This window comes from Melanerpes formicivorus, unplaced genomic scaffold (genome assembly GCF_026170545.1).
Source record: "Melanerpes formicivorus ecotype bairdi unplaced genomic scaffold, bMelFor1.0.p_v2 SCAF_3, whole genome shotgun sequence".
Classification (NCBI taxonomy): domain Eukaryota; kingdom Metazoa; phylum Chordata; class Aves; order Piciformes; family Picidae; genus Melanerpes; species Melanerpes formicivorus.
In genome coordinates, this window is record NW_027142355.1 from 42,566,206 (window position 1) to 42,591,544 (window position 25,339).

The 25,339-nt window shown below is 45.5% G+C and overlaps 1 protein-coding gene across 3 annotated transcripts in view; it reads left to right on the forward strand.

Annotated features, from left to right (window-relative positions):
• The window catches only part of PACSIN2 (protein kinase C and casein kinase substrate in neurons 2), a 57,250-nt gene extending 33,887 nt beyond the window's left edge, over positions 1-23,363 (forward strand). The window contains exons 3-11 of one of the 3 annotated variants that reach the window (XM_068170840.1): positions 2,881-3,037; positions 3,708-3,943; positions 4,678-4,833; positions 7,130-7,305; positions 10,963-11,083; positions 13,439-13,563; positions 14,300-14,416; positions 15,349-15,545; positions 21,532-23,363. In XM_068170840.1, coding sequence (XP_068026941.1) covers positions 2,881-3,037; positions 3,708-3,943; positions 4,678-4,833; positions 7,130-7,305; positions 10,963-11,083; positions 13,439-13,563; positions 14,300-14,416; positions 15,349-15,545; positions 21,532-21,644 — 1,398 coding nt within the window. In that variant the 3' untranslated portion in view covers positions 21,645-23,363. The remainder of the gene's footprint in view (positions 1-2,880; positions 3,038-3,707; positions 3,944-4,677; positions 4,834-7,129; positions 7,306-10,962; positions 11,084-13,438; positions 13,564-14,299; positions 14,417-15,348; positions 15,546-21,531) is intronic. The other 2 variants (XM_068170842.1, XM_068170846.1) reach the window with 2 other exon arrangements.
• Positions 23,364-25,339: the final 1,976 nt, after the last annotated feature.

Genomic DNA, 25,339 nt, shown 5'->3' on the forward strand with positions numbered 1-25,339 from the left:
AAGGCTGCTCCAGAGAAAAGAGGCCATGGAGCCTGGAAGAAGCAGACTGAACCCTCTGTGCATGTCCTAAGTTCCACTTGCTGCAACTCATGGAGCTGAAGAGGCTGCCCAGAGGATCACATCTCTCTTACAGCCAAAGCCTCAGCACCCTTTCTCTACAGACCCAACATCTCCTGCAGCACCTTTCCTCCACAGACTCAAACTGTCTTGTGTCTTGGGGGGGTGAGGGGTGTGGTAATATAATTCCTTTTGTCTTCTCTCCCTCTTCTCTCTCTCCCCTTCTGATCCATCCACTTAATTTATGTAATCAATAGTCTAGCTGTTGCTCTTTTGGCCTGGTTTGTGCCTCTCACTTCACAACACGGGAGCATTCAAGAGAACTGAGTCTCTTTCCCTCTCTGGACCGAGACATAAGCAAACCTTTTCTGTTCTTGACTGTGTATGAAAGGCTTTCTTTGGAATTCAAGGTTGTTTTCTAGTAGTGTAGGCCTGGTTCTTTTACTGCTTCTAAACTATGGTGCAGGTTCCTTCAATCCTCCTGTAGGAAAGGAGGGAGTGTGGGTGAATTGCCTGTGGTCTGTATTCAGCTTTTCCCAGGTGGCTCTATGTGATGATACAAGTAGACTAGAGTAGCTAAGCTAAATCGAGTTCTCTAAATACCTGCCCGAGATTTGGAAACTGCTGGATGCTATCACAAGGTCAGAGCTTGCTCAGACAACACAAAAATGAAGGCACAAAAAGTACTGTGAGGCAGCCAGCTCCCATTCGTTGTTAGCATTTAAAATGCTAATGTAATAGTGAAAAAGTATGACAGGAAATGCTCACACTGGAGCCCTAAATCCTTGTGCACATAACTGGAGGCACAAATTGGTGCTAACACAAGGCTCCAGCAGCTGTGCCAAGCTAGCATAACCTGTTTGAACAGCCTGCTTGACTGTGAACCTGCAGCTGCAGTACTTCTGAGCAGATGCATGATTTTCATTAGAGAGCCTTTGAAAGCCTTCTTTGAAATGCTGCTCTGTTAGTGCTCTGTTAGTGTACAGCGCTAGTTTCAGAGAATCATGGAATGCACTGGGTCAGCAGGGACCTCTAGAGGTTGTCTAGTCCAGCCTCCTGCAGTAAGCAGGGTCACCCCCAACTACATCAGGTTACTCTGAGCCCCATCAAGCCAGACCATGAACGTCTCCAGTGACGGAGCTCCCACCAGGTCCCTGGGCAATCTCTTCCGGCGTTTCACACCCCTAGAGTGAGGAACTTCCTCCTGATGTCCAATCCAAATCTACCCTTCTCTAGTTTGAAACCATTGCTGCTTCTCCTAGTGCTACATGCCGTTGTAAATAGTCCCTCCCCAGCTTTCTTTGTCTACCTCTCGATTTTTATTTCCCCTGAAAACGAGTTTTTCGTACTTTTCTGTTAAGTGATGAAGTGTGCTTTGACATGGATGCCTTTGCTGTGCTTGTGGTGTGAGGTTTGTAGTGGCTGGTAGCTTCATGTCCCTTCAGTTACATTATGACTTTCATTTCAGGTTTTTGTACTTGATGTAGAAATATCAGTGACTGCTGCCAGTTGGTTTTCTTACTTGCTACCTGCATTTCTTTGATCTGCTGGAAAACACCCATGGCTTTGAGGCCACTGTCTAAATGAATGCAAAATCCTATCAGCATAGTCACTTAGTCACATAGTCACTTTTCCAGCACTTAGTATGTTTCTCCTCTCCACCAACCCCCCCGCCTTACAGTACTTCCCTATACACTTTGAGGAGTTTCTGCTCAGTCAGCACATGTACATGCAAGCCACCTGACAAAATCCTTAACAAACATGAATGTAAAAGTTGGATGAATTCCTGTATTTAAAGCACAAATTGGATACAATTCAAAGGGAAAAATGACAAACATGCTTGAAGTATTTCAATGTTTAATCTGCTGCTGTATTGTTCAGTCAGGTGGTTAGGGCAGATAAGAAACTGGCTGTGACGTTTAATAGGCCGTGCAAATCCTGTAAACTGAGTTCTTATGTCTTGTTTAATGTTTACTCAAGCCAACCTGAGTGAGAGTGACCTTGAGATCAGTGGAAATATTACTGTGAGAGTAGTGTGAGACTTCCCCCCCCCTTCCTTTCGTTATCTAGATTGGTGTTGGTGTGTACACAAAAATGAGAGGAGGCTGTCAGTTACATAATTTGTTACATACAATGTGCTTTTTTTCTCCATATCCTCAAGCTTTTGTAGCTTGTGCATTGGGAAGCTATTGTTCTGGGGTTTTTTTCTTTAGGCTTTACAAGTTGGTTCTAGACACAGGGACTCCACATCGTTTGCTCTCCATATCGTCCCGTGTCAAATTCTACAGTATGCTTTTGCTGTAGTGTTGTCTGGTTTGTCAGCAGTGAAACACAGCTGTAGCAAAGGGCACTTCCCAGCTCTGCTCTGTGGACTGGCTGTGCTGTCTTATACTACACTCTTTATTACTTCACTTGATAGAGATACTGCAATACTCTTTGCAGTTTTATTACACCTGAAAGATTAAACACAGCATAGAATTAAGTTAAGTACTTAAGCATGGAAGAGGGAAATGCTGTATTTGTGTTAAATATCTGGACTATCTAAAACATTAGCAAGCAGTAATAACTCAGAACACTTGTGATGATTATCCATAATTACATTGCAGGACCAATAAAATATAATGAGGCTTCCACTTGTAGTGATTCTTTTTACAGTACTTGGAGCCTTTGTGGTGCTGTTGAGTTAGCTTTGAAAATGAGTTAAAAAATACCTGGTGCTGTGATTAATCCTTGCTCCTAGGTAACAATATTTGTGTTAATTAAGAGATTGATGTTGGTGTCAGAGCTTTCAAGCAGGAATTGTTAAGTATTGTCTCTTTGCAGGTTGGGAATTACAAGAGGACAGTGAAACGAATCGATGACGGTCACAGACTTTGTAACGACCTTATGAACTGTATCCATGAGCGGGCACGAATAGAGAAGGTCTATGCTCAACAGCTGACAGAATGGGCAAAAAGGTGGAAACAGCTTGTGGAAAAAGGTAATGCATTGTGGCTTTGAACTCTGAAAAATTGATCACACAGAAAAAAATATTTATGTATGTCTTTGGTTTGGTAAATGCAGAGCAGAAACTGTGTGAGACTGAGCCAGAACGGAGTCTTTGCGAGAGGCTCGGGAACTTAACGATGACCAAGTTTCTCTTGAGTAAGATCAAACAAAGCAAGCCCTGCTCCTTTGCCTCTTGCCTCCAATGTTGGTATTCCTAAATACAGTTTGTATAGAGCAGTTTGAAAAATGTACCAGAACAATAAGGGGTCAGAGGCTGTGGTGGAAAGACTAGTGCGAAAAGAGCCAGACAGTCCTCTAATGGAAGGTTAATCTGATGCCATTTTAACACAGTCGGCACTAGTTTGTCTCTTCCTGGCTATCCGTGCTTGGAAAATACATCATGAAATTGGAGGCAGCTCAAATTGGAGCTCATAGGTAGAATACTGAGAATCATGGCAGAGGGAGAAGGAGCCAGACTAAATGAATATTCTTTCTTCTGGTGTGAAAGTGTAATGTTCTGAACTTACCTGAAAATAAACTGTTCCCCTTCCAGGTTTGCTGCGATATTGCTGTTTACAAGTCAATAGCTTCAGTTGCTTCTTGGGAATTTAAGTTCCATGTGGGTGATGGTTACTGAGAATGACACTTTCTGTTGTGTTTAGGCCCACAGTATGGAACAGTAGAAAGGGCTTGGTGTGCTTTTATGTCAGAAGCTGAAAAAGTGAGTGAACTACATCTAGAAGTAAAAGGTTCACTGATGAATGAAGACTTTGAAAAAATCAAGAACTGGCAGAAGGAAGCCTTTCATAAGCAAATGATGGGAGGATTTAAGGAAACCAAAGAAGCAGAAGATGGATTTAGGAAAGCTCAGAAACCTTGGGCAAAAAAGCTGAAAGAGGTACAGCAGTAGATTGCGTATTAGATATCCTGTGTTAACATATATTAGTGCCTCAGGTCTCTATAAGGGAGTAAACTCCCCATTCTCTCTGCTGGACCCTCCTTTCTCAAAGAGATCTCTTGCTTTCTGTCCTCTTCTGAACATAAGTGCAGTTCTTTCTCTTGGTGTTTCCTAACCTTGATGACTGAAGTGAAATCTGGAAAAAATGGAATTTGAGCTGTCATTTTAACAGTATCTGATTTCATGCATTTCAAAACCTTGAATTGCTCTAAGAAATGGGAAGGGGAAGGTGTTTTGTGGGCTGTGTTTGTTTGCTTGCTTGCTTTGGGTTTTGTTTTGTTGGGCTTTTTCCTTGTCATGCAACATTATTCTCAAATAACAGGCTTGTAGGAGAAAGGGGAGCAGGAGAATATGGACATGAGGAAAAAATGCTCTGTTAGGCACTTTGTGTAAACCTTGTCTTGACTCTGTTCCACACTGCTCTAAGCTGTATGAATGAGATTACTGTATGATGAGAGAATGCTGGTTCCTAAGTGCTACAGTTACCTTGCTTTGATTCTTGTGTATTGTTCGTTCCTTGGCTGAGACAACAAAAAGTCCCCCTCAAAAAGAACAGCTGAAAACCACTCCTGACAGTTTGTTTTTGTTGCAACATGATCATAAGGCTTAAAACATGCAGTTGATGACTCTCATACAAACCATCTGAGATGCAAAGATTCAAATTCACCTTGCAGGTGGAAGCTGCAAAGAAAGCATACCATGCAGCTTGCAAAGAGGAGAAGCTGGCTATATCCAGAGAAACAAACAGCAAAGCTGACCCAGCACTGAACCCTGAGCAGCTTAAGAAATTACAAGACAAAGTGGAAAAAAGCAAACAAGATGTGCTGAAGGTATGGTGTATTGTCATGTACTGCTGATGTGCAGTGTTTAACCTACACCATCTCTGCAGAGTTAAAATGCCTTCTGTTTTTTCTGGGCCTTCCTAAATCTGCAGTGGGCTGCAGTGCCCCTCGGATTCAGTTACTCTCCTGTACACAGATGTAGAGTTTTCTCCACAGCACATGTTGCAGTCAAGTTCTTCTGTCAAGGAGGGATAGCCTGCTGCCTGTCCTGTGTATCAGTACTTTCAACAGAGGAGGAAGCAGGCTAAGATAGCAAACTTCTAGGACAGAGTTCATAGAATCATAGAATGGTGTGGGTAGGACTTTGAAGATACCTAGTTGCAACCACTGTGCCCTTGTGATGGGTTGAGGCAGAGCCCCCTCCCCACCACGGGCAAGACTAATGGCTCAGACAAACGATTGCCAAAGTGGTGGGAAGTTTAGATGAGAAGCGGTGAATGTCTACAGAGGGCCGGAAGCACAGTGACAAAGGAGATCCCAAGGCACACCCAGATATGCCCCATCCCCACCTGAGGGTACACCCAGGACCCCCAGGGCTCCTTCCTCCCCCCCCCACTCCACTGCTAGGCTAGTCTCAGCTGGCCAGATCTGAGACTGCCCAAGGCTGGGAGGCATCTCCCCCAAGTTACCAGGTAGTGGTGGGGGAAGAAGGAGAAAGTGCCAGACCCCATGCTGGGATCTTAGAGTCATGCAGGGAATTATGGGACAAAATACCTGGGTTCCTGTGTCCACCCCTCTGGGCTGGACTTTTGGACACAGGAAGTACACCTCGTATGAACACAGCAGAGGGCACCCAGCCCACACTGCTACAGCCATAGGCAGGGACAGCTTCCACCAGACAAAGCTGCTCAAGGCCCAGTCTAACCTGGCCTTGAGCAGGGGTCATCACAGTTTCTCTGGGCAGCAGCATCTCACCAACCTCACTGTAAAGAATCTCTTCCTAACAATGCAGTCTAAATCTGTGCTTTTCCAGCCTGAAGCCGTTCCCTCTTGGCCTGTCACCGCAAGCCCTTGTAGAAGTCCCTCCCCAGCTTTCTTGCAGGCTCCTTTAGATACTAGAAGGCTGCTATAAAATTTACCCAGACCTTTGTCTCCTCCAGGTTGAACAGCCCCAACTCCCACAGCTTGTCCCCACAGGGGAGGTGCTCCAGACCTCTGATGGTTTTCTTGGCCCTGCACCTGCTCCAACTTTTCTACCCATTTAGTAGTGATGGTTGAGTTATTTCACTTGAGAGGCTATGAGACAAGTGCTCAAAGCTTGTCCAGGCTGTGGCCTGCTGGTGTAAATTAGCACAGAGTTTGAGGTTCTAACCTATGAACTGATCTCACAGTGTGTACAATTAGTGCTTGCAGAGATGCATACAGTGTTTGGGGGGGGTGGTCATAATTCACAGTGGGCCATTTAAATTCCTGAAAACACTTTGAAATTATTTGGCCATCTTTAAATAAGAGACCTGTACCTTGAATGACTACATGCTCTGATGTACTGTGGCTCCTTTTGGTTATGGTTAGTATTCCATCAATAGTTGCTATGATTTCTGTTAAAAAGCCAGAGAGAACTGTATTGTAACCTTGCTGCTGCTCTGTTAGATGAGTGTTGCTGTGACCTAACATCAGTGCTGTGGGTGTGAGAATAGAATGCACTTTGAATAGAATAGCATTAACCAGGTTGGAAAAGACCTTTGAGATCAAGTCCAACCAATCACCCAACATCATCTAATCAACTAAACCATGGCAAAAAGGCCCTCATCCAGTCTCCTCTTAAACACCTCCAGTGATGGTGACTCCACCACCTCCCTGGGCAGCACATTCCAATGGCAAATCATTCTTTCTATAAAGAACTTCTTCCTAACCTCCAGCCTAAACCTCCCCTGGCACAGCTTGAGACTGTGTCTTCTTGTTCTGGTGCTGGCTGCCTGCGAGAAGAGGCCAACCCCCACCTGGCTACAACCTCCCTTCAGGTAGTTGTAGACAACAATAAGGTCTCCTGTGAGCCTCCTCCAGGCTAAGCAACCCCAGCTCCCTCAGCCTCTCCTCACAGGGCTGTGCTCCAATCCCCTCCCCAGCTTTGTTGCCCTTCTCTGGACATGTTCTAGCAAGTCAACATCTCTCCTAAACTGAGGGGCCCAGAGCTGGACACAGTACTCAGGGTGTGGTCTAACCAGTGCTGAGTACAGGGGCAGGGAACTTGTGGCCTAAGTCTTGGCTATTCCTACGCTGATAAGTTCATTGTGTAGGGTGGGTAATATAATAGATTACTAATTGATTGTTTTTCTAACTCCAGACAAAGGAAAAGTATGAGAAATCGCTGAAAGAATTAGATAATGCCACCCCTCAGTACATGGAGAACATGGAGCAGGTGTTTGAGCAGTGCCAGCAGTTCGAGGAGAAACGCCTGCGGTTCTTCCGAGAAGTGCTACTGGAAGTTCAGAAGCACCTTGACTTGTCTAATGTGGCAAGGTAAAGCTGTGTCAAACCACCTCCTGCTTAATCCTTTTCAGTGGAGAGTAATCCATACTTGATGTTGATCAAGGGGATGGGATCTGATTGGCTTCTATTGTATTGTTTCAGTTTATTTAAAGTATAAGTGAAAGAGCTTAGTTCTTTATTTTGTCTCAGATCAGTGTGGATCCCTAAACTTCGCTAGTTTTATTGAATAGAATAGACCAGACCAGGTTGGAAGAGACCTTCAAGATCATTGTGTCCAACCTATCATCCAACACCACCTCATCAACTAAACCATGGCACCAAGCACCCCATCAGGTCTCTTCCTGAACACCTCCAATGATGGTGACTCCACCACCTCCCTGGGCAGCACATTCCAATGGGCAATCACTCACAGGGCTGTGCTCCAAGCCCCTCCCCAGCTTCATTGCCCTTCTCTGGACTCGTTCCAGCAAGTCAACCTCCTTCCTAACCTGAGGGGCCCAGAACTGGACACAGGACTCAAGGTGTGGCCTAACCAGTGCAGTGTACAGGGGCAGAATGACCTCCCTGCTCCTGCTGGCCACACTGTTCCTGATGCAGGCCAGGATGCCATTGGCCCTCTTGGCCACCTGGGCACACTGCTGGCTCATGTTCAGCCTACCATCAACCAGCACCCCCAGGTCCCTCTCTGCCTGGCTGCTCTCAGCCACTCTGACCCCAGCCTGTAGCACTGCCTGGGGTTGCTGTGGCCAATGTGCAGAACCTGGCACTTGGCTGTGTTCAATCTCCTGCCCTTGGCCTCTGCCCATCTGTCCAGCCTGTCGAGGTCCCTCTGCAGAGCCTCTTTGCCCTCCAGCAGATCAACTCCTGCCCCCAGCTTGGTGTCATCTGCAAATTTACTGCTGATGGACTCAGTGCCCTCATCCAGATCATCAATGAAGATGTTAAAGAGCATGGGGCCCAGCACTAATTTTATAACAAAATGGGTGTCAGATAGGATTCAGAGTTTAGAATCAAAAGATGGTGGAGTGTTTTGGTATGTCTTGCACATTTATTGGGGAAGGAGCTAGAATGTTCATGTAAGACAGCATGAACTCAGCAGCATAAACATGCCTGTTGTTAAAGTAGGAGTGCTCACTAAAGAATTACCTTGACAAGGAGATAAAGATCCATTGGTTGATTGTCATTGAACTCTTAATTGTGAAGTCTGCTCTTTGTACTGTACTATGTCTTCTCTATATCATGTAGCTTATTCTTTCTGCCTGCACCCTCCTCACTATGTTCTAAACCATATGAACCTCTGCTAGGGAACTCAAGCCAAAGTTCCTGCAGCTTATTTTGTCAGATCAGGGGGTATATCCAGGCCATTGTCAAACTGAGCTGCTTGGGTGTGTCAGTGAAATGGTGGCTATAAGGATTTTGTTTTCTCCTGTGTTTGAGAGGACAGACAATGGAATCCTTCAGGAAATGCTGTAGTGCCAGCAGAGTTTTACATCCCTCCTGTAACAGCAGAGCTTTGTGTGCACTCTGATTAGCACTTCAGTTAGAAGGAGAAAAGTGTGCTCCTGGCTCCCCCACTTCTGCTAGTGATAAAACTCTTCCAGTAGTCTACCCAGTGGAATTAAGGAGTTGATCAAGGTAGCACTGTGGCAAGAATCTAGTCTGGTTTTAACCCTGACCAGTCTTCCAAGTTGCCTTGCTGTGCATTTGCATGAATGTTAGTGCTGGCACAAGTGAAGAAGGTAATACTGGGGCAAGAACCAAAAAACACAGAGCAAACAATAGGTAAGGGCAGGATCACTTAGCATCATTATCGTTTTGGGTTGCTCCAAATCTCTTGTAAAAGGAATGTGGAAGAGAGATGCTTTTTCTTTTCAGAGCAGATACATAGGATTTGTGTTTATTTGAATTCAGTTTATCATGGTGGGAGAAACTACTCAACAAAAGTCAATACTTGACTTAAAGGGGGGCAGGTTAAGGGAAGACTACAGAAGATGACTGAGTGGAGAGGCAATGTCCTCCTTTTGATATTTAGGGTTCAAGAGTGGTGACTTGGGTAAGTGAAGGGGAAAAAGAAACCCAAACAACAACATGAAACTATTAGGATAAAACTAAGGATGAAGTAACTGTAACCATTTATTTAGAATAGAATAATAGTCCCAAAATGATTCTCTTTCTCAAAACACATGCTTTCCTGTGGCTTAAATACAGTCAAAGAAACAGTGGTGCAGAAAAAACCCCAACCCACACCCCCTACAGGAGCAGGGGGTCGGAGTGGTGTATCTCCAACATGGCTTCTGTTCTGTAAAATACCTGACCAAAACCCAATTCAACTAAGTGATAAGTCAAAAAGAGTATGGTGGTTCTTGATAGCATTTGGTGTTTTGCATAAATAGCAGAGTTAGTAAAATCATGGAGTGCTTAACACAATGGAAGCAGCTAGCAGATGATTGTACCTACCCAGGAAAACGCTGAACTCATTTAACTCCAACTCGGACATGAGATTTGTCTTTTTATGACTTCTGATTCTCATTGGATGAAGAGAGGGCTTGCCATAGCTACTGTTGTCTTGTAGACAAGCTTTTAGTATCATAGGATCAGTCAGGGTTGGAAGGGACCACAAGGATCAGCCAGTTCCAACCCCCCTGCCATGGGCAGGGACACCCCACACTAGATCAGCCTGGCCAGAGCCTCATCCAGCCTGGCCTTAAACACCTCCAGGGACAGGGCCCCAACCACCTCCCTGCACAACCCATTCCAGGGCTTCACCACTCTCCTGGGGAAGAACTTCCTCCTCACCTCCAGCCTGAATCTCCCCACCTCCAGCTTCATTCCATTCTCCCTACTCCTATCACTCCCTGGGATCCTGAGCAGTCCCTCCCCAGCCTTCCTGTAGCCCCCTTCAGATACTGGAAGGCCACAATGAGGTCACCTCGGAGCCTTCTCTTCTGCAGACTCAACAGCCTCAACTCCTTCAGTCTGTCCTCATAGGAGAGGTGCTCCAGCCCTCTGCTCATCCTCCTGGCCCTTCTCTGGACACCTTCCAGCCCCTCCACATCCCTCTTGCAATAGGGGCTCCAGAACTGGAGGCAGTACTCCAGGTGGGGTCTCCCCTGAGCTGAGCAGAGGGGGAGGATCACCTCCCTTGCCCTGCTGGCCACACTTCTGCTGCAGCCCAGGATCTGGTTGGCTTTCTGGGCTGCAAGTGCACACTGAGAGCTCCTGGTGAGCTTCTCCTCCCCCAGCACCCCCAAGTCTCTCTCCTCAGGGCTGCTTTCCAGCCAGTCACTGCCCAGCCTGGATTTGTGCCTGGGATTGCCTTGACCCAGCTGCAGGACCCTGCCCTTGGTCTTGTTGAACCTCCTGAGGCTGGCTTGTGCCCACCTCTTTTAAAGCCAAGAAACTTCAAGACTAGCATTCAATGATAGGAATGCATTCCTGTGTAACTCCTGCTTTTTCTGACAGCCAATTAAGTGACTTTGCACAGGAGTCATGGTTCTAAAACCTGGCAAAGAAGGGGTTTGTGTTTGTGAGCACTTCCACAGGCAGTTGATAGGGCTAGCATAGAGGTTTTCAGAAGTCTCCCCTCCTGTATTGTTTTCAGTGCTGTTTTGACCTTTGACATACTCATTTCAAAACCCACATGACTAAATTGGTTATACTAAATTTGACACCGATTTTGTTTTGCAGTTACAAGAACATTTACCGTGACCTGGAGCAGAACATCAAATCAGCAGATGCTGTTGAAGACCTGCGGTGGTTTAGAGCTAATCAGGGGCCAGGGATGTCCATGAATTGGCCTCAGTTTGAGGTAGGGTCAGAGTACTTCAAACCCAGACTTGTTTTGTCTCCTTTTGCCCTCTTTGCTTTTTGTCATGTTCCTTTCTGCTGTGATCCTGCAGTTTGGGTTTCTAGAAGCGATTTTGTCTGCTTGCATGGGGTTGGGTTGGTTGGTTGGTGGCAAGTCATAGTAGTTTTCTTTTCTTGATTTCCATTGGGGTCCCCTCATTCCCCCAGTTTTTGGAGGTGATTATATCAGGCAGCTATTTACAGAGCAAAGATGTAAACTAGAAAACTCTCTAGTGGTTCACTGGGGTCTTCTCAGCTGAAGTCATTAGGGAAGTTATTAGTGAGCCATGGTGTAGCTGAAACACCTGATGCCTCTCTGTGTTACTGTGTTTCACTTCTCCCCATTGATGTCAGACTTCAATTTGAATCTCCTTGCTGTTAGCAGATAAGTGTAATAAGGCAGCAAAGACTTTGAACTAGCCCCTTCAGCCATGGATATTGCCATTTATAAGCCTTAGCTAGTTTTTTCAGTACTGTTGTATTAGGAAAAAAAGCAGCTGCCTCTTTAATGAGCAGCTGGTGATTCTATTGCTGCAGGCCATCTTCAAAAGAAAGGGGGTTCTTAAAGAAGTGTTTTGCTGACTCAGCCTCCAAGAAACAAGTACTGAAATGGAGCCATGCAGCTCACAATGTCAGGGTGTCGAGTAGCTGGGATGGGGATGAGCTCAATCAGAATCATGGGTTTAACTGAAACAATTCTTAGGCATTGAGTTGATGGAGTGGAAACATCAGTTCTGGAGTGTGCACTGCTCCCTAATTAACCCCAACAGAAAATGTCACTTGTTCTTAAAACACTGAGTAACTTTAGATTAGGTTTGAGGAAGAAAGCTCTGTAGTGACCCTGCAGAATTTCCTCACCTGAAATGCTGACCTAAAGTTACTACTCAGTGGGGAAGTACCACCCTTTTTCATAAGCATAATAATTAACAACCTCAGTAGTCTTGTTACTAATTCTCTGTTGTTTTTTTCCCCCTCATTTACATGCTACAAGGATGATGTAAGTAGAAAAAAAGAAGTCAGGGTCAAATGAGTATGAAATTGCATTGTGAGCCACAAGTATGCTTAGATCGGTGGTCTGTAAATGACGGTAACTCAGAAATCCAACATACAGTGGTATGAAGTTCAGTGATTTGGGGCCAAGTTAATTATTTTAAGATTGCCTGACTGTGCTACCTGTATGAAGCAGTGGTAACAGCAACTCTTCATTTCATTTTTGAGATGATTGTTTCAAATGCCATCTTCTGAATGAAAACTGTATCTCAGCATAGGATGCTTGCTGGCGTCCAGTTGGTTCCCTGTTTGCTTCTGCTTTGTATAAGTATGCATCTTAGTTTGACTTGATCTGTAGAACTTATGTTTAGGTCTCATCATGCCTGTCCATCTGCCTTCTGAAGCCTCTGAATGGTTTAGAACATCCAGAAGGGGATGCCATTTGTAAAGCATCATGAATCTCAGAAGTTGTGCCTTTTGAAGAGGGATTTCTTGACGTTAGTTGAGACAGTGAAGCCCCCTCAGTACAAATTGCTGCACTGGCCACCTCGCGTTTCTGCAGCTGGGTGCCAGACAGCTGGTATTTAAAATCTTTCCAAGGTGTTCAGAATGCTATAAGAGGGAAGTAGAGGTAACCCTGGGATTTTGAGAGTAGCACATTCATATGTTTGCGTTGCCCAGGCAGGAACAAGATAGGAAAGAGAGCTGAAGCATTCAGAGTGACACTGTGCTTTAATTGTTACTCGTGCTCGTTTAGCATGTATAAATACACAGTAGAATAGGAGAGAATAAACCAAGCTGGAAGAGATCATCCAGCACCACCTAATCAACTAAACCATGCAACCAAGCACCCTATCAAGTCTCTTCCTGAACACCTCCAGTGATGGTGACTCCACCACCTCCCCAGGCAGCCCATTCCAATGGGCAATCTCTCTCTCTGTATAGAACTTCTTCCTAACCTCCAGCCTAAACCTCCCCTGGCACAGCTTGAGACTGTGTCCTCTTGTTCTGGTGCTGGCTGCCTGGGAGAAGAGACCAACCTCTGCCTGTCTACAACCTCCCTTCAGGTAGTTGTAGAGAGCAATAAGGTCACCCCTGAGTCTCCTCCTCTCCAGGCTAAGCAACCCCAGCTCCCTCAGCCTCTCCTCACAGGGCTGTGCTCCAGACCCCTCACCAACTTCATTGCCCTTCTTCTGGACTCGTTCCAGCAAGTCAACCTCCTTCCTAAACTGAGGGGCCCAGAACTGGACACCATAATTAAGTCTGAAAATGCAGTGTGCTAATTGTTCAATGAAATTTGTCAATCCTGTTTTGCATTCCTTAATAGGAGTGGTCTGCAGATCTGAATCGCACTCTCAGCAGAAGAGAAAAGAAGAAGGCTTCTGATGGAGTGACTCTGACTGGTATTAATCAGACAGGAGATCAAAGCTCACAGCCTAACAAGCATAGCAGGTATTTCTTTTTATCTCTAAAAAGAGTTATTTGAAAGAATTGTTATCTTCAAGTGCATTAACCTCTACAGGATCAGAAAGTCACTGTGGATCTGAGTGCTGCATTACCTGTGAGCAGCTTTAGTGGCAGTGTTTCTGCAACTCGGGACATGTTTTGAGAATTGCTTCTCCATTTTACAGTTCCCTTTCCATTGAGAATTAAACCAAACCAAACTTCGTGAGGAAATGGACTTTCTGTAGCTAGTCCAGTGGTTAGTCTGTTGCTCTTTTGCCATCTCTGTAAATGACAACTGCACTTTGAAATCTTGGCTTGCAAAATGTTTGGTTGCTGTAGCATTCTGGATGTGATTAATGCAAAACTGTTAACATCAGCTGCTTCAGAAAGAAATTACACTGGCTAGAAGTACTGCCTTTTATTGCAGGCAGTAAGAAAATGAAATTAAGGTCCACAAAGGATGCTCTAATTCTGGAGGAATGTATGTCAGGCTTCTGCAACTTCCTTGGGTTTATGCTAGACTTGGTAGATGTTGGGGTGCTTGTGTTTTGGGTTGTTGTGTGTTTGCTTTTGGGTAGTGGTGGTGTTTTGCTGGGTTTGTGTGTGGTGGTTTGTTTGGGTTGTGGTTTTTTGGGTTTCTTTGGCTGAAGAAGGGGTCTACTAAGAAACTACTTAGTGTGACAGTAATGAGAGTGACTTAAACAGATAGGGTCACCATAATGCTCTTTCTTTTCCAAATTAGCAGTCTTAGTGTCCAGAGTAACACAGTGCAGTCAGTACAATCAAGTTACAATCCCTTTGAAGATGAAGATGATACTGGGAGTACTGTCAGTGAAAAGGAGGACAATAAGATCAAAAAGTTGGTGAAATGTTGTTTTTTTAATTGTTTTCACACTTGCACTCTCTCTGTCCAGGGTTTTCTCTTTTGGTTTCTGTAACACTGCCAGCCAGTGCATGAAGTCCTTTGGTTGTGTAAGCCACACTGCGGCCTAACCTTATCTCCCTGAGCAGACGCCCTATCTCTTGCCTTGATCTTTGGTTTGAGAGTACTGGTGTTACTGGCAGTTGCTAACACAGCTGCTGTTGCTTCTTCCCCTCTTGCCAGTCCTATGACATGTTAAAACTGGGTTTTCCTTTCCTAGTGAAACTGCTTCTGGAGCTTTCCTGGTGTGTATGTTCTCGCTGAATAAATCTGCTTTTATGAATGCTTTCCTTTTATTTAGGACTTTCTCAAGCAGCTGCCTGTTGCTTCAGTGTGCACACCTAGGGATGTCCTGCCACACTCTTACACGGCATGTGCATGCTCAACAGTGAACCTCCCTTTAAATTATCAAACAAAGTTTCTTTATTGTTGGATTGCAGCATACAAAATGTATTGAAGTCTGTTGTAGAGGTGCACAGGGATTTGAGAGGAGGGTTCTGCCAAGCAGTTAAAATATCTTAATCCTAGCTCCTCATCTACCTGCACACCTTCTTACCTTTCTAGAGTAAATAATCCCATGAACTATGGATTTCTTGATAGAGAATTTTATGGAGTTTGTGATGAGGCTGTATTTGATATCTCTCCTTTTTGTAACTTTATAAATGCATTGGATGAATGCTGGTGGGTTGGTTGGTTGGTTTTCCTAAATGAAACACTCAGCTACAAATAGGTGAGAATATACCAGAAATAAAGTTTCAAACCTAGGCCTCAGAGTGGAGTTTAAGCTTGATGAGGGAAACTGCTACCTTAGTGGTAGTTCTTTTCTGCTTTAAAATAGGGGATTAGAATAATCTTTAAATTGTTTTCAGTGTTAGCAGCTATGAAAAAAACCAAAGCTACCCTACAGATTGGTCTGATGAAGAGTCCAACAATCCATTCTCTTCCACTGACGCAAATGGAGACACCAATCCATTTGATGAGGATGCCTCTCCTGCAATGGAAGTGAGAGTCCGTGCACTCTATGACTACGAGGGCCAAGAGCAAGATGAGCTCAGCTTCAAGGCTGGTAAGCTTACAGCATTCACTTACAAATATGTAACCAGGTATTTATTCAGGGGGACAGAGGCTTTTCATTTCTGAAGTCACCTGTTGCTCCAAATGTAGACTGTACTTCTTAGTATCCCCTCTTTGGAAGCACTGCCTTCTGATCTGTTCAGAATGTGTTGGGATGCATAGGTGTGGGATATTCCTTTCCTGCCATCTTGTGTGAAACAAAATGACCTGCAGAATTGATAATCCTATCTCCTCCTCTTCTTGGAGACAGTATAACAACTTTACTTTAGCTGTCTAGTAATGGCAGCCCCACAAAGCTGGGGTTTTTTTGAAGGAAAAGATTACAGCAGCTGATCTTAAAACATATTCTACCCAGCTGATAGCTTTTCTGTTTTGAACTGGAAGCATACCTCCTTTGGCTTCCAGTTTCTGAGTGCTAACTTTTCAAGGTTGAAAACCTACTCATGGACAGGGAATTTTTTCCATGCTCCTTCACTGTAAGCACAGTAACTGTCTTTTACTGCTTTGTTTTGCTTTGGGTTTTTGAATCTTCTGTTATGGTATACTGCCTGTGCATCTCTCCTCTTAGGATGTTGTACTTCCCTTCAGCTGTTTTTCCTGGGTCTTTTCCTCACTGCTGTAGGAGTTGAGAAAACAGAATGGAGACAACTGGCAGGAGAGACCACAGTATATTTCCATACAGATTTGGCACACGGCTCTGATGGCTGCATACCATGGATGCTGCTACCTCGTTTGTCTGGGCTCTTTCTACCAGCTGTTGTGTACTGACCCAAGTGCCTGGGCATCCTCCTCAGTCCCTGAAATAGGAGACACTGAAGTTTTTCATGTCTGGCCAGCCTGGAGGCAACACCCTCTAGTGATAACAGTGAAATCTACAGCTTGGCCATGCTTTTGGAGCTCTTCATTTCAGAGAGCTGTTCTGGTTGAGGGGCATCCCTGGCCATGGCAGGGAGGCTGGATTAGATGATCTCTAAGGTCCCTTCTAGCCTAAGCCATTCTGTGATGCTTTTGGTCCTACTTGCCTTTCAGTGAGGGCTTGGAAGAATTATGCTGCTTCTGTCCTGTCAGCTATGGGTCTCAGGTGTTACAGACTAAAGTTAATATAATCACAGAATCGTTAGGGTTGGAAGTTACCTTGGAGATCATGAAGATCCCCATGCCCACTAAACCCTAGTCAAGAAGTCAATGTATCTAATCAGTGACCTGCTAGACTTCCTCTTGCAGAGAAAGGTTGTACTCAGCACACTGTGTTTCCAGCTCATATTCTGAATGCACTTGGAGTCTTGTAAACCAAAAAGCCCAGCAACTCAGATGGTGGTGCTCCTACCTTTCACTTGCCTCCCTCCTTTCTTAAGTAGTGAAACTCTCTAGATACCTGACTTTTCTTCTTTGTAGACAGATACTGTAGGCTTCCAGAAAGCAGGAGTGGGTTGGTTTGGCCATTAACTTTGCTGACCTGTGCTCTGACAGGACAGCAGTAACAGAACATCTGGAGCTTTCTCTAGAGTGCACAGCAGCTACAATTATTCTTCATTCTCTAGAGATTTTAAGTGCCCCCTTTTTTTTCAGGAGTGGATATGTAAGCATGCTAATCCTCTTGAAGTGTGTGTATTGTGCCTGCAAAGCAACAGGGTGGCATTCCAAGGGCTTACAGTAACAAGCCTGTGAGGGACAGAAGTGTGCAGTGTTTATGCATGTAAATGTAATGGCTAAATACAAAGTTGGGCATTCTGTGCTGTGGTAGCAGTGGTGGAACTTGCACGGAACTATTTGAACCACGTGGTTGTCAGTCTGCAGGAATAAAGCACAGGAAATCTAAACTGAGATGTGCAGTTCAACAAGGTGAAGTGCCAGGTTCTCCACCGAGGTCACAGCCAACCCCACTGTAAGCTACAGACTTGGGGAGGTGTGGTTGGAAAGCTGTGACTCAGAGGGAGCTGGGGGTAGCAGTTGACAGTCAATTAATCTGAGTCAGCAGTGCCCAGGAGGCCAAGAAAGCCAGTAGAATCCTGGCTTGGATTGGCCAGCAGGAACAGGGAGGTGATCACCCCCCAGACTCAGTACTGGTGAGGCCACACCTTGAGTGCTGTGTTGTTCTGGGTCTTGCCCCATAGGAAGGCCACTGAGATGTTGAAACGTGGTCAGAGAAGGGCAGCAAGGCTGGTGAAGGGCCTGGGGTACATGGCCTGTGAGGATTGTCTAAGAGAGCTGGGGTTGTTCAGTCTGAAGAAGAGAAGGCTGAGGGGAGACCTCATCACTCTCTACAGCTACCTGACAGGGGAGGTTGGAGCGAGGAGGAGGCAGCCTTTTCTCCTGGGTGGCAAGTTTGGTTTCAGGCTGCTCCAGGGGAAGGTCAGGCTGGATGTTAGGTAATACTTTTTCAGAGAGGGCTCTTAAAACATTGGAATGATCTGCCCAGGGCAGTGGTGGAGTCACCGTCCCTGGGGGTGCTTAAGGAGCATGTGGACCTGGCACTTAGGGACATGGGTTAGTGTTGACCCTTCGGTGCTGGGTTGAGGGTTGCACTGGGTATCTTTGAGGTCTCTTCCAACCAGATGGTTTCTATGATTCTGTATGTCTGTTTGACCTGAAAACAGGTTAATACCTTTGAAGGAAGAACACTGAAGTACTTTGTAACACAAATCCCTTGCTTGTGTGGATGGCAGGAAAGGGCTGGCTTGCCAGGCTATCCATCCCTTCACAGAGACTGAATTAGAAGTGCTGCAGGCAAACTTGCTTCATTTCCAGCAGCAGGGTTAGAGTGCCTAGGCTTGCACTTTTCTGTGAAAGAGAAGGAGGAAAATTCAGCAGATCATGGAGGAGCCAAGGTAAAATGTGCTCTCTCTTGTGCTCCTGGAGAGACCATGCCTGGACTCCTCAGCAGAGGTTTAGTGCTCTTTAGGGAACAGTCAAGTAACTGTGGATAACTTCAGGTGACATTTCCTTGGCTTTCAAAGGATTTGCCTACAGAGCTTCTGTGATCACTTCTAGCTACCTGATGTAGAGTATGTCCTCTGCATAGTGCCCATTAAGTGTCCTTTAATGCCTGGAACTTTTTGTTAGTCCAGTACTTGATTCACCTGGTGTTTTCTCTTGGGGTTGTGGTGTGTTTGGGGGTTGTTGTGGTTTTTCCCTTGTTTAGGGTTTTTGTTGTTTTGTTTCTAACTGGCAATCAGCTTCCAAAGAGGAAGAATAGCCTTGTTTATTCATGTCTTCTCAGAAGTTTTACAGTCATGTGAAAAACTGGGGCATAACCTTCTACCATATGTACCTCTCACCCTACTGCATCTCTGCCATGGCTGAGAATCAACAGCTACAGTAAACACAGACTGCAATGTTGTCAGAACATGTTATTGTGCATGCTGTCTTCAGCTCAGTTGTTCTTTCTGTTGTTGTACTGTTTCCAAGCTCACTGAGTTTTCAAGACCTAGCTGCTGCCCCTAGTACAGATGCATTGGGGCTTATTGTTAATGCAGGTTGGCTTTGGTAGTAATTGTTTTTACTGTTGCTTAAAGCACTCTGCAGAGAAGGGGCAGGAAGGCTTGGAATTGTACACTCATTCTGCAGCACTAGAAATGCTGGGAAAGGGTTAAATGTCTCCATGAGCCAAGTGCAGTCCACAGTGCTCACAATTTGTTTGTGATGTCCTTTATTAGTCATCTGGTAAATTAGAGGAAAGGAGGCTTTAAAACTGTGTATCTAAGAGGGGCTATGGAAGATAGGTATCTCGTGAAGGTACATGGAGCTCATCAGTTCCTACCAAAGAATTTATAGGCCCTGGGCTAGTTCATGTTCTTCTAAGTAATAACAAGACTCTCTATCACTGAATCACCAAGGTTGGAAGAGACCTCAAAGATCATTGAGTCCAACCTGTCACCACAGACCTCATGACTAGACCATGGCACCAAGTGCCACATCCAATCCCCTCTTGAACACCTCCAGGGATGGGGACTCCACCACCTCCCTGGCCAGCACATTCCAATGGCCAATGACTCTCTCAGTGAAGAACTTTCTCCTCACCTCCAGCCTAAACTTCCCCTGGTGCAGCTTGAGACTGTGTCCTCTTGTTCTGGTGCTGCTTGCTAGAGAGGAGAGACCAACCCCTTCCTGGCTACAACCTCCCTTCAGGTAGTTGTAGAGAGCAATGAGGTCTCCCCTGAGCCTCCTCTTCTCCAGGCTAAACAACCCCAGCTCCCTCAGCCTCTCCTCACAGGGCTGTGCTCAAGGCCTCTCCCCAGCCTTGTTGCCCTTCTCTGGACACATTCAAGTCTCTCAATGTCCTTCCTAAACTGAGGGGCCCAGAACTGGACACAGGACTCAAGGTGTGGCCTAACCAATGCAGAGTCCAGGGCACAATGACCTCCCTGCTCCTGCTGGCCACACTGTTCCTGATGCAGGCCAGGATGCCATTGGCCCTCTTTATTTCTATCCATTTGGGATTGTATGTAGTGGTTGATATCTTCAGTATGGATTTCCCATTGCTGACCAAGATGAATCAAATCAGTAGTATCTAGGGAAATAATTTGATACAAATAAGTTGTATGTGAGGAAATCATTAATTATTACTCAGTGTGGCCTTTTCTGCCTGGCTGGAATGGACATTTGCTTGTTCATACACCATCCTGGAGCCTGCAGACTCTAATGCCAAAGCATTTCCTGATGATGGAGAAGATTAGATGTGCAAGATAGGAGCAGTAACATAACCTCATTTTGACTAAGTGTCTGAATGGATAACCAGTGTTGGCTTTTGCTGTGTATGTTAGGAAGCAAATTCTGAGTTACTTTTCCTGGAGCTCCTATGTCAGCTTCCAACAATATAAAGCTGGAGCAGTAAAAGGGGAAGCTGCATCCCAATCCTTGTATTTCTTCAAGAGATGTAACAAAGTGTTAGGTAGGAGATTCCTTTAAACCTTTCTGCATTGCAGTGTAGTGGTGCTATTCTGAAAAGCTGCAAGTGTAATTCAAGAGGATTTCACTGCCATGTGTTTATTTTCTGTAGCATTTTCTGCTCTGAGCAGAGTGGAAGCCTAAAGAAACATTGATTTCACCTGCACTGACATTTTGCTGAGGGTCATGACTGTAGGATTATTCTGCTTGCTTAGATGCAAACCTCAAATACAGAAGCAGTAGTATTATCCACAACTATTACAAGAGGGATCTGGAGGTGCTGGAAGGTGTCCAGAGAAGGGCCAGGAGGATGAGCAGAGGGCTGGAGCACGTCTCCTGTGAGGACAGACTGAAGGAGTTGGGGCTGTTGAGTCTGGAGAAGAGAAGGCTCCCAGGTGACCTCATTGTGGCCTTCCAGTATCTGAAGGGGGCTACAGGAAGGCTGGGGAGGGACTGCTCAGGATCTCAGGGAGTGATAGGACTAGGGGGAATGGAATGAAGCTGGAGGTGGGGAGATTCAGGCTGGAGGTGAGGAGGAAGTTCTTCCCCATGAGAGTGGTGAAGCCCTGGAATGGGTTGTGCAGGGAGGTGGTTGGGGCCCTGTCCCTGGAGGTGTTTAAGGCCAGGCTGGCTGAGGCTGTGGCCAGGCTGATCTAGTGTGGGGTGTCCCTGCCCATGGCAGGGGGGTTGGAACTGGCTGATCCTTGTGGTCCCTTCCAACCCTGACTGATACTATGATACTATGAATTATTTTCATGTTCTAGTGAAATAATTCTGTAGCTATTCAAAGGTTTGCATTCTTTTGTGCCTTAAAAGTGCTGTGACCTCTTTGAAGTGCCATCACTGTAATATTTGAGATTCCAAGTGCCTTGCTTCTTCCTATTTTCTTGAATCTGGGGGCTTGTCAGCCCGTACCTAAGTCTCTAAGTGGTATTCTTAGTATTAAAAGCTTGTAGAGCACAGCAGGGAGGGTTTGTACTGGGATCTAGGGTGGGCAGGGGAAGAAAAGTAGACATGCAGATAACTGTCATGACTTCCTGCTGTTACTTAAACGTTAGTTTTGTTAACAGTCTTCCTTCTTTCTTTTTCAGGAGATGAGCTGACTAAAATGGAGAATGAAGATGAGCAGGGGTGGTGCAAAGGACGTCTGGACAACGGCCAAGTCGGGTTATACCCAGCAAACTATGTAGAACCAATCCAGTGACAAAGGACAAAGATAATACAGAAGTGTTACAAAAGCTCTGTGGGCCTGTACAGTATCTATTTAAAGTGAGACAGATGAATGATGTATAGAGTGTACATATTTTAATGAAAAGGGGAGGGCTTGATACCGAACTGATGCTGGTGTTAGGACAAAAAGCTAGAGCTAACAGTTTGTCATTGCTTTCACAACTTGTGCACAAAGCAAAGGAAAGGGCTTAGGCTGAATCAATAGTATCATAGGAAAAATACCTTTGAAGCTTTTTCTCCCCACGTGGTCTGTTCTTGTGACTCCTGAACAGGTTTTGCCTTTCTGTGCCTGTGCTTCATCCTGCCCTACGTACGTGGCTTACGCTCACTCTCCCTTAATCAGCCATTTTAAGTGACCTTCGGTAATCTGCAACTTGAACTTTAAAGATGATGATTAGAGTTACTTTTCTGTTTGTCCTTAGTGATGTCTCAGAGATGCAGTATTTTTTTATGCAAATGCTCTGTAGCTAAGCACATTTTTTTTGTATGCTTAGAGGAGATCAATTAATACTTAAATTATGAAATAGATTTAACAACCAGTCGGCTGAATGAAAACTCTTCCCACGTCCTAGTAGTCTCTTCCATGTGGGTAGCATGGCTTGAAGTGGTAAAACACACACTGTATTTAGTAAACATCTGTTACAGAAGGTTGTATGTAGCAGAGATAGCCATAGGTGTCATGGGCTGGGCTTCTGTTATGAACGTTGTTTAGGTGGTGTGACCCTTGAACTGAAGAGGTTTTGGTGTCCTAAATGGCATTGGAAAGATCAATTTCGCAGCAGCCCCAGAACAGTAATGCTTTCCAGCACCTTTGCAGGGTGGGAGGGGGGAAGTCACCTTTAAACTGCTAATGATTTTTAGGTGATTTGATACGTTAAATCTGTGGAGACTTAATGTTTTTTGAAGAGAGAGATCTGTAAAATAGATGAAATGCTTTTTATTAAGAGCCTATCTATGTTGTGTATATGTACATATAACTTGATATTACAAAGTAGAGCATGGCTACTAGTTATCAAGCCCTTGGATGTCAGTAAGAGTCAGACTGGTTTAAGAGTTTAAATTATAGGTGTATTTAAACCTGCTTTCCTGCCCTCTTCATTACCCTGCCATAGACAGAAGTATTCTGTGATTTAGGTTTGTTCAGAAGCACAGTAACTACACTAACCTACTCGAGATCAGTGTTTGTGGATCAATTTGTGGGCCAGAATGTATTAGCTTTATTCCTTACATGGATTATTGTAGCAGATCACTGTACAATTTTACACTTGCTTGCAGTTACAACTTGTTAGTCTGCAGTCGTGTCCAGAGTGCGCAGTGGAGACCTTTAATCCCGGGCTGTAGAACTGCAGCGGACGTGCGGTGAAAAATCACCCGCAGTTTCAGCTAAGGAGATTCGCTGTGTCAGAAAGGTACACTGTAAGGAAGCTGCCACATCGAGTTTGAGGCAACTGTGAAACACTGGTAACAGCCTTGAACTCCTCTTGTTTGATTTTTGAACTTCTGGTCATCCTCTTCAACGAATCAAAAGGTGCAAGCGTGGAGTGTGTGTGTCTGTCAAGGACAACTCGCCAGCGGCATTGTTCGTCCACAGGATGGTAACAAAAATTGTCAGGAATTACTCCTTTGGTTCTCTCTGTTATTGTACAATATTTTAGGAAACAATAAAATCTGTTACTCTCTTAAATACACAGAATGCAACTCTTACTGTTTCAATGTATGTGAAAGTCATCTTACAAAGCAGATAATCTGTTCCGCTGCTGTCAAAGGGGGCAAAATCTTCATTGCATAGAAAAGGCCTAAAGAGAGGAGTAAGACATCAGTGGCACTGAGCTGTTAACAAAAAAACCAACAGGAGGCACAGGAGACAGGGGCCAGAGGGACCTCGACAGGCCAGACAGATGGGCATGAGATTGAACACATCCAAGTGCCAGGTTCTGCACATTGGCCACAGCAACCCCAGGCAGAGCTACAGGCTGGGGTCAGAGTGGCTGAGAGCAGCCAGGCAGAGAGGGACCTGGGGGTGCTGGTTGATGGTAGGCTGAACATGAGCCTGCAGTGTGCCCAGGCAGCCAAGAGGGCCAATGGCATCCTGGGCTGCATCAGGAACAGTGTGGCCAGCAGGAGCAGGGAGGTCATTCTGCCCCTGTACACTGCACTGGTTAGGCCACACCTCGAGTCCTGTGTCCAGTTCTGGGCCCCTCAGTTTGGGAAGGAGGTTGACTTGCTGGAAGGTGTCCGGAGAAGGGCAACAAAGTTGGTGAGGGGCTTGGACACAGCCCTGTGAGGAGAGGCTGAGGGAGCTGGGGTTGCTTAGCCTGGAGAAGAGGAGGCTCAGGGGTGACCTTATTGCTCTCTACAACTACCTGAAGGGAGGTTATAGACAGGCAGAGGTTGGTCTCTTCTCCCAGGCAGCCAGCACCAGAACAAGAGTACACAGTCTCAGGCTGTGCCAGGGGAGGTTTAGACTGGAGGTTAGGAGGAAGTTCTACACAGAGAGAGTGATTGCCCATTGGAATGGGCTGCCTGGGGAGGTGGTGGAGTCACCATCCCTGGAGGTGTTCAGGGGAAGACTTGATGGGGTGCTTGGTGCCATGGGTTAGTTGTTCAGGTGGGTTGGATTGGTTGATGGGTTGGAGGTGATGATCTTGAAGGTCTCTTCCAACCTGGTCTATTCTATTCTGTTCTATTCTAGGCAAGAAATTCCATCAAAATGGAATCTAAGGAGACCATGTCTTTTATGGATATGCAGGATCTGCTGTGATGCTGCATCCTGTGGTGTAGTTAAGTCTGATACAGCTTTGGTGAGCAACTAAGCTTTTGGTTTTTTTCCTCCTCTGTAGTATCTGATGGAGAAAGCCCCTGGTAAAGTGTCTGTAGTGAGGGGATGAGGGGTGATGGTTTCAAACTAAAATAGAGGGGAGGGGGTTGGATTGGATGTGAGGAAGAACTCTTTTGCCATGAGGGTGGTGGAACGCTGCCACAGGTTGCCCACGGTTGTGGATGTCCCATCCCTGGAGGTGTTCAGGGCCAGGCTTTATGGACCTTTGAGCAACCTTGTCTAGTGGAAGGTGTGCTTGGGAATATGGTTTAGGGGTGAACCTTGTAGAGTAGGGTTAGCAGTTGGACTTGTTGATCCTGAGGGTCTTTTCCAACTGGAATGTTTCTATGATTCTGTGAATCTTTTCTTGTCTGGCATTGATTAACATAGAATCACAGAATGCTCTGGGTTGGAAGAGACCTGCAACATGCCATCTAGTCCAACCCCCTCTGCAGTAAGCAGGGGCATCCTCAACTAGGTCAGGTTGCCCAGAGCCCTGTTGAGCCTCACCTTGAATATCTCCAGGGATGGGGGCCCCAACCACTTCCCTGGGCAACAGGTTCCAGTGTTCTGCTACTCTCCAGCCTATCAGTTGAACCACACAGCTTGGTGTCATCTGCAGGCTTGCCAAGGGTGCCCTCAACTTCTCTGGTAATCAGCTCTAGAAATAGAGCCAGTGATGGTTGCTCCTAGCAGTTGCTAGTTCTGACTCCATTACAGTTTCACAGTATCCCCAAGGTTGGAAGACACCTCAAAGAATAGAATAGAATAGGCCAGGTTGGAAGAGACCTTCAAGATCATAGTGTCCAACCTATCATCCAACACCACCTCATCAACTAACCCATGGCACC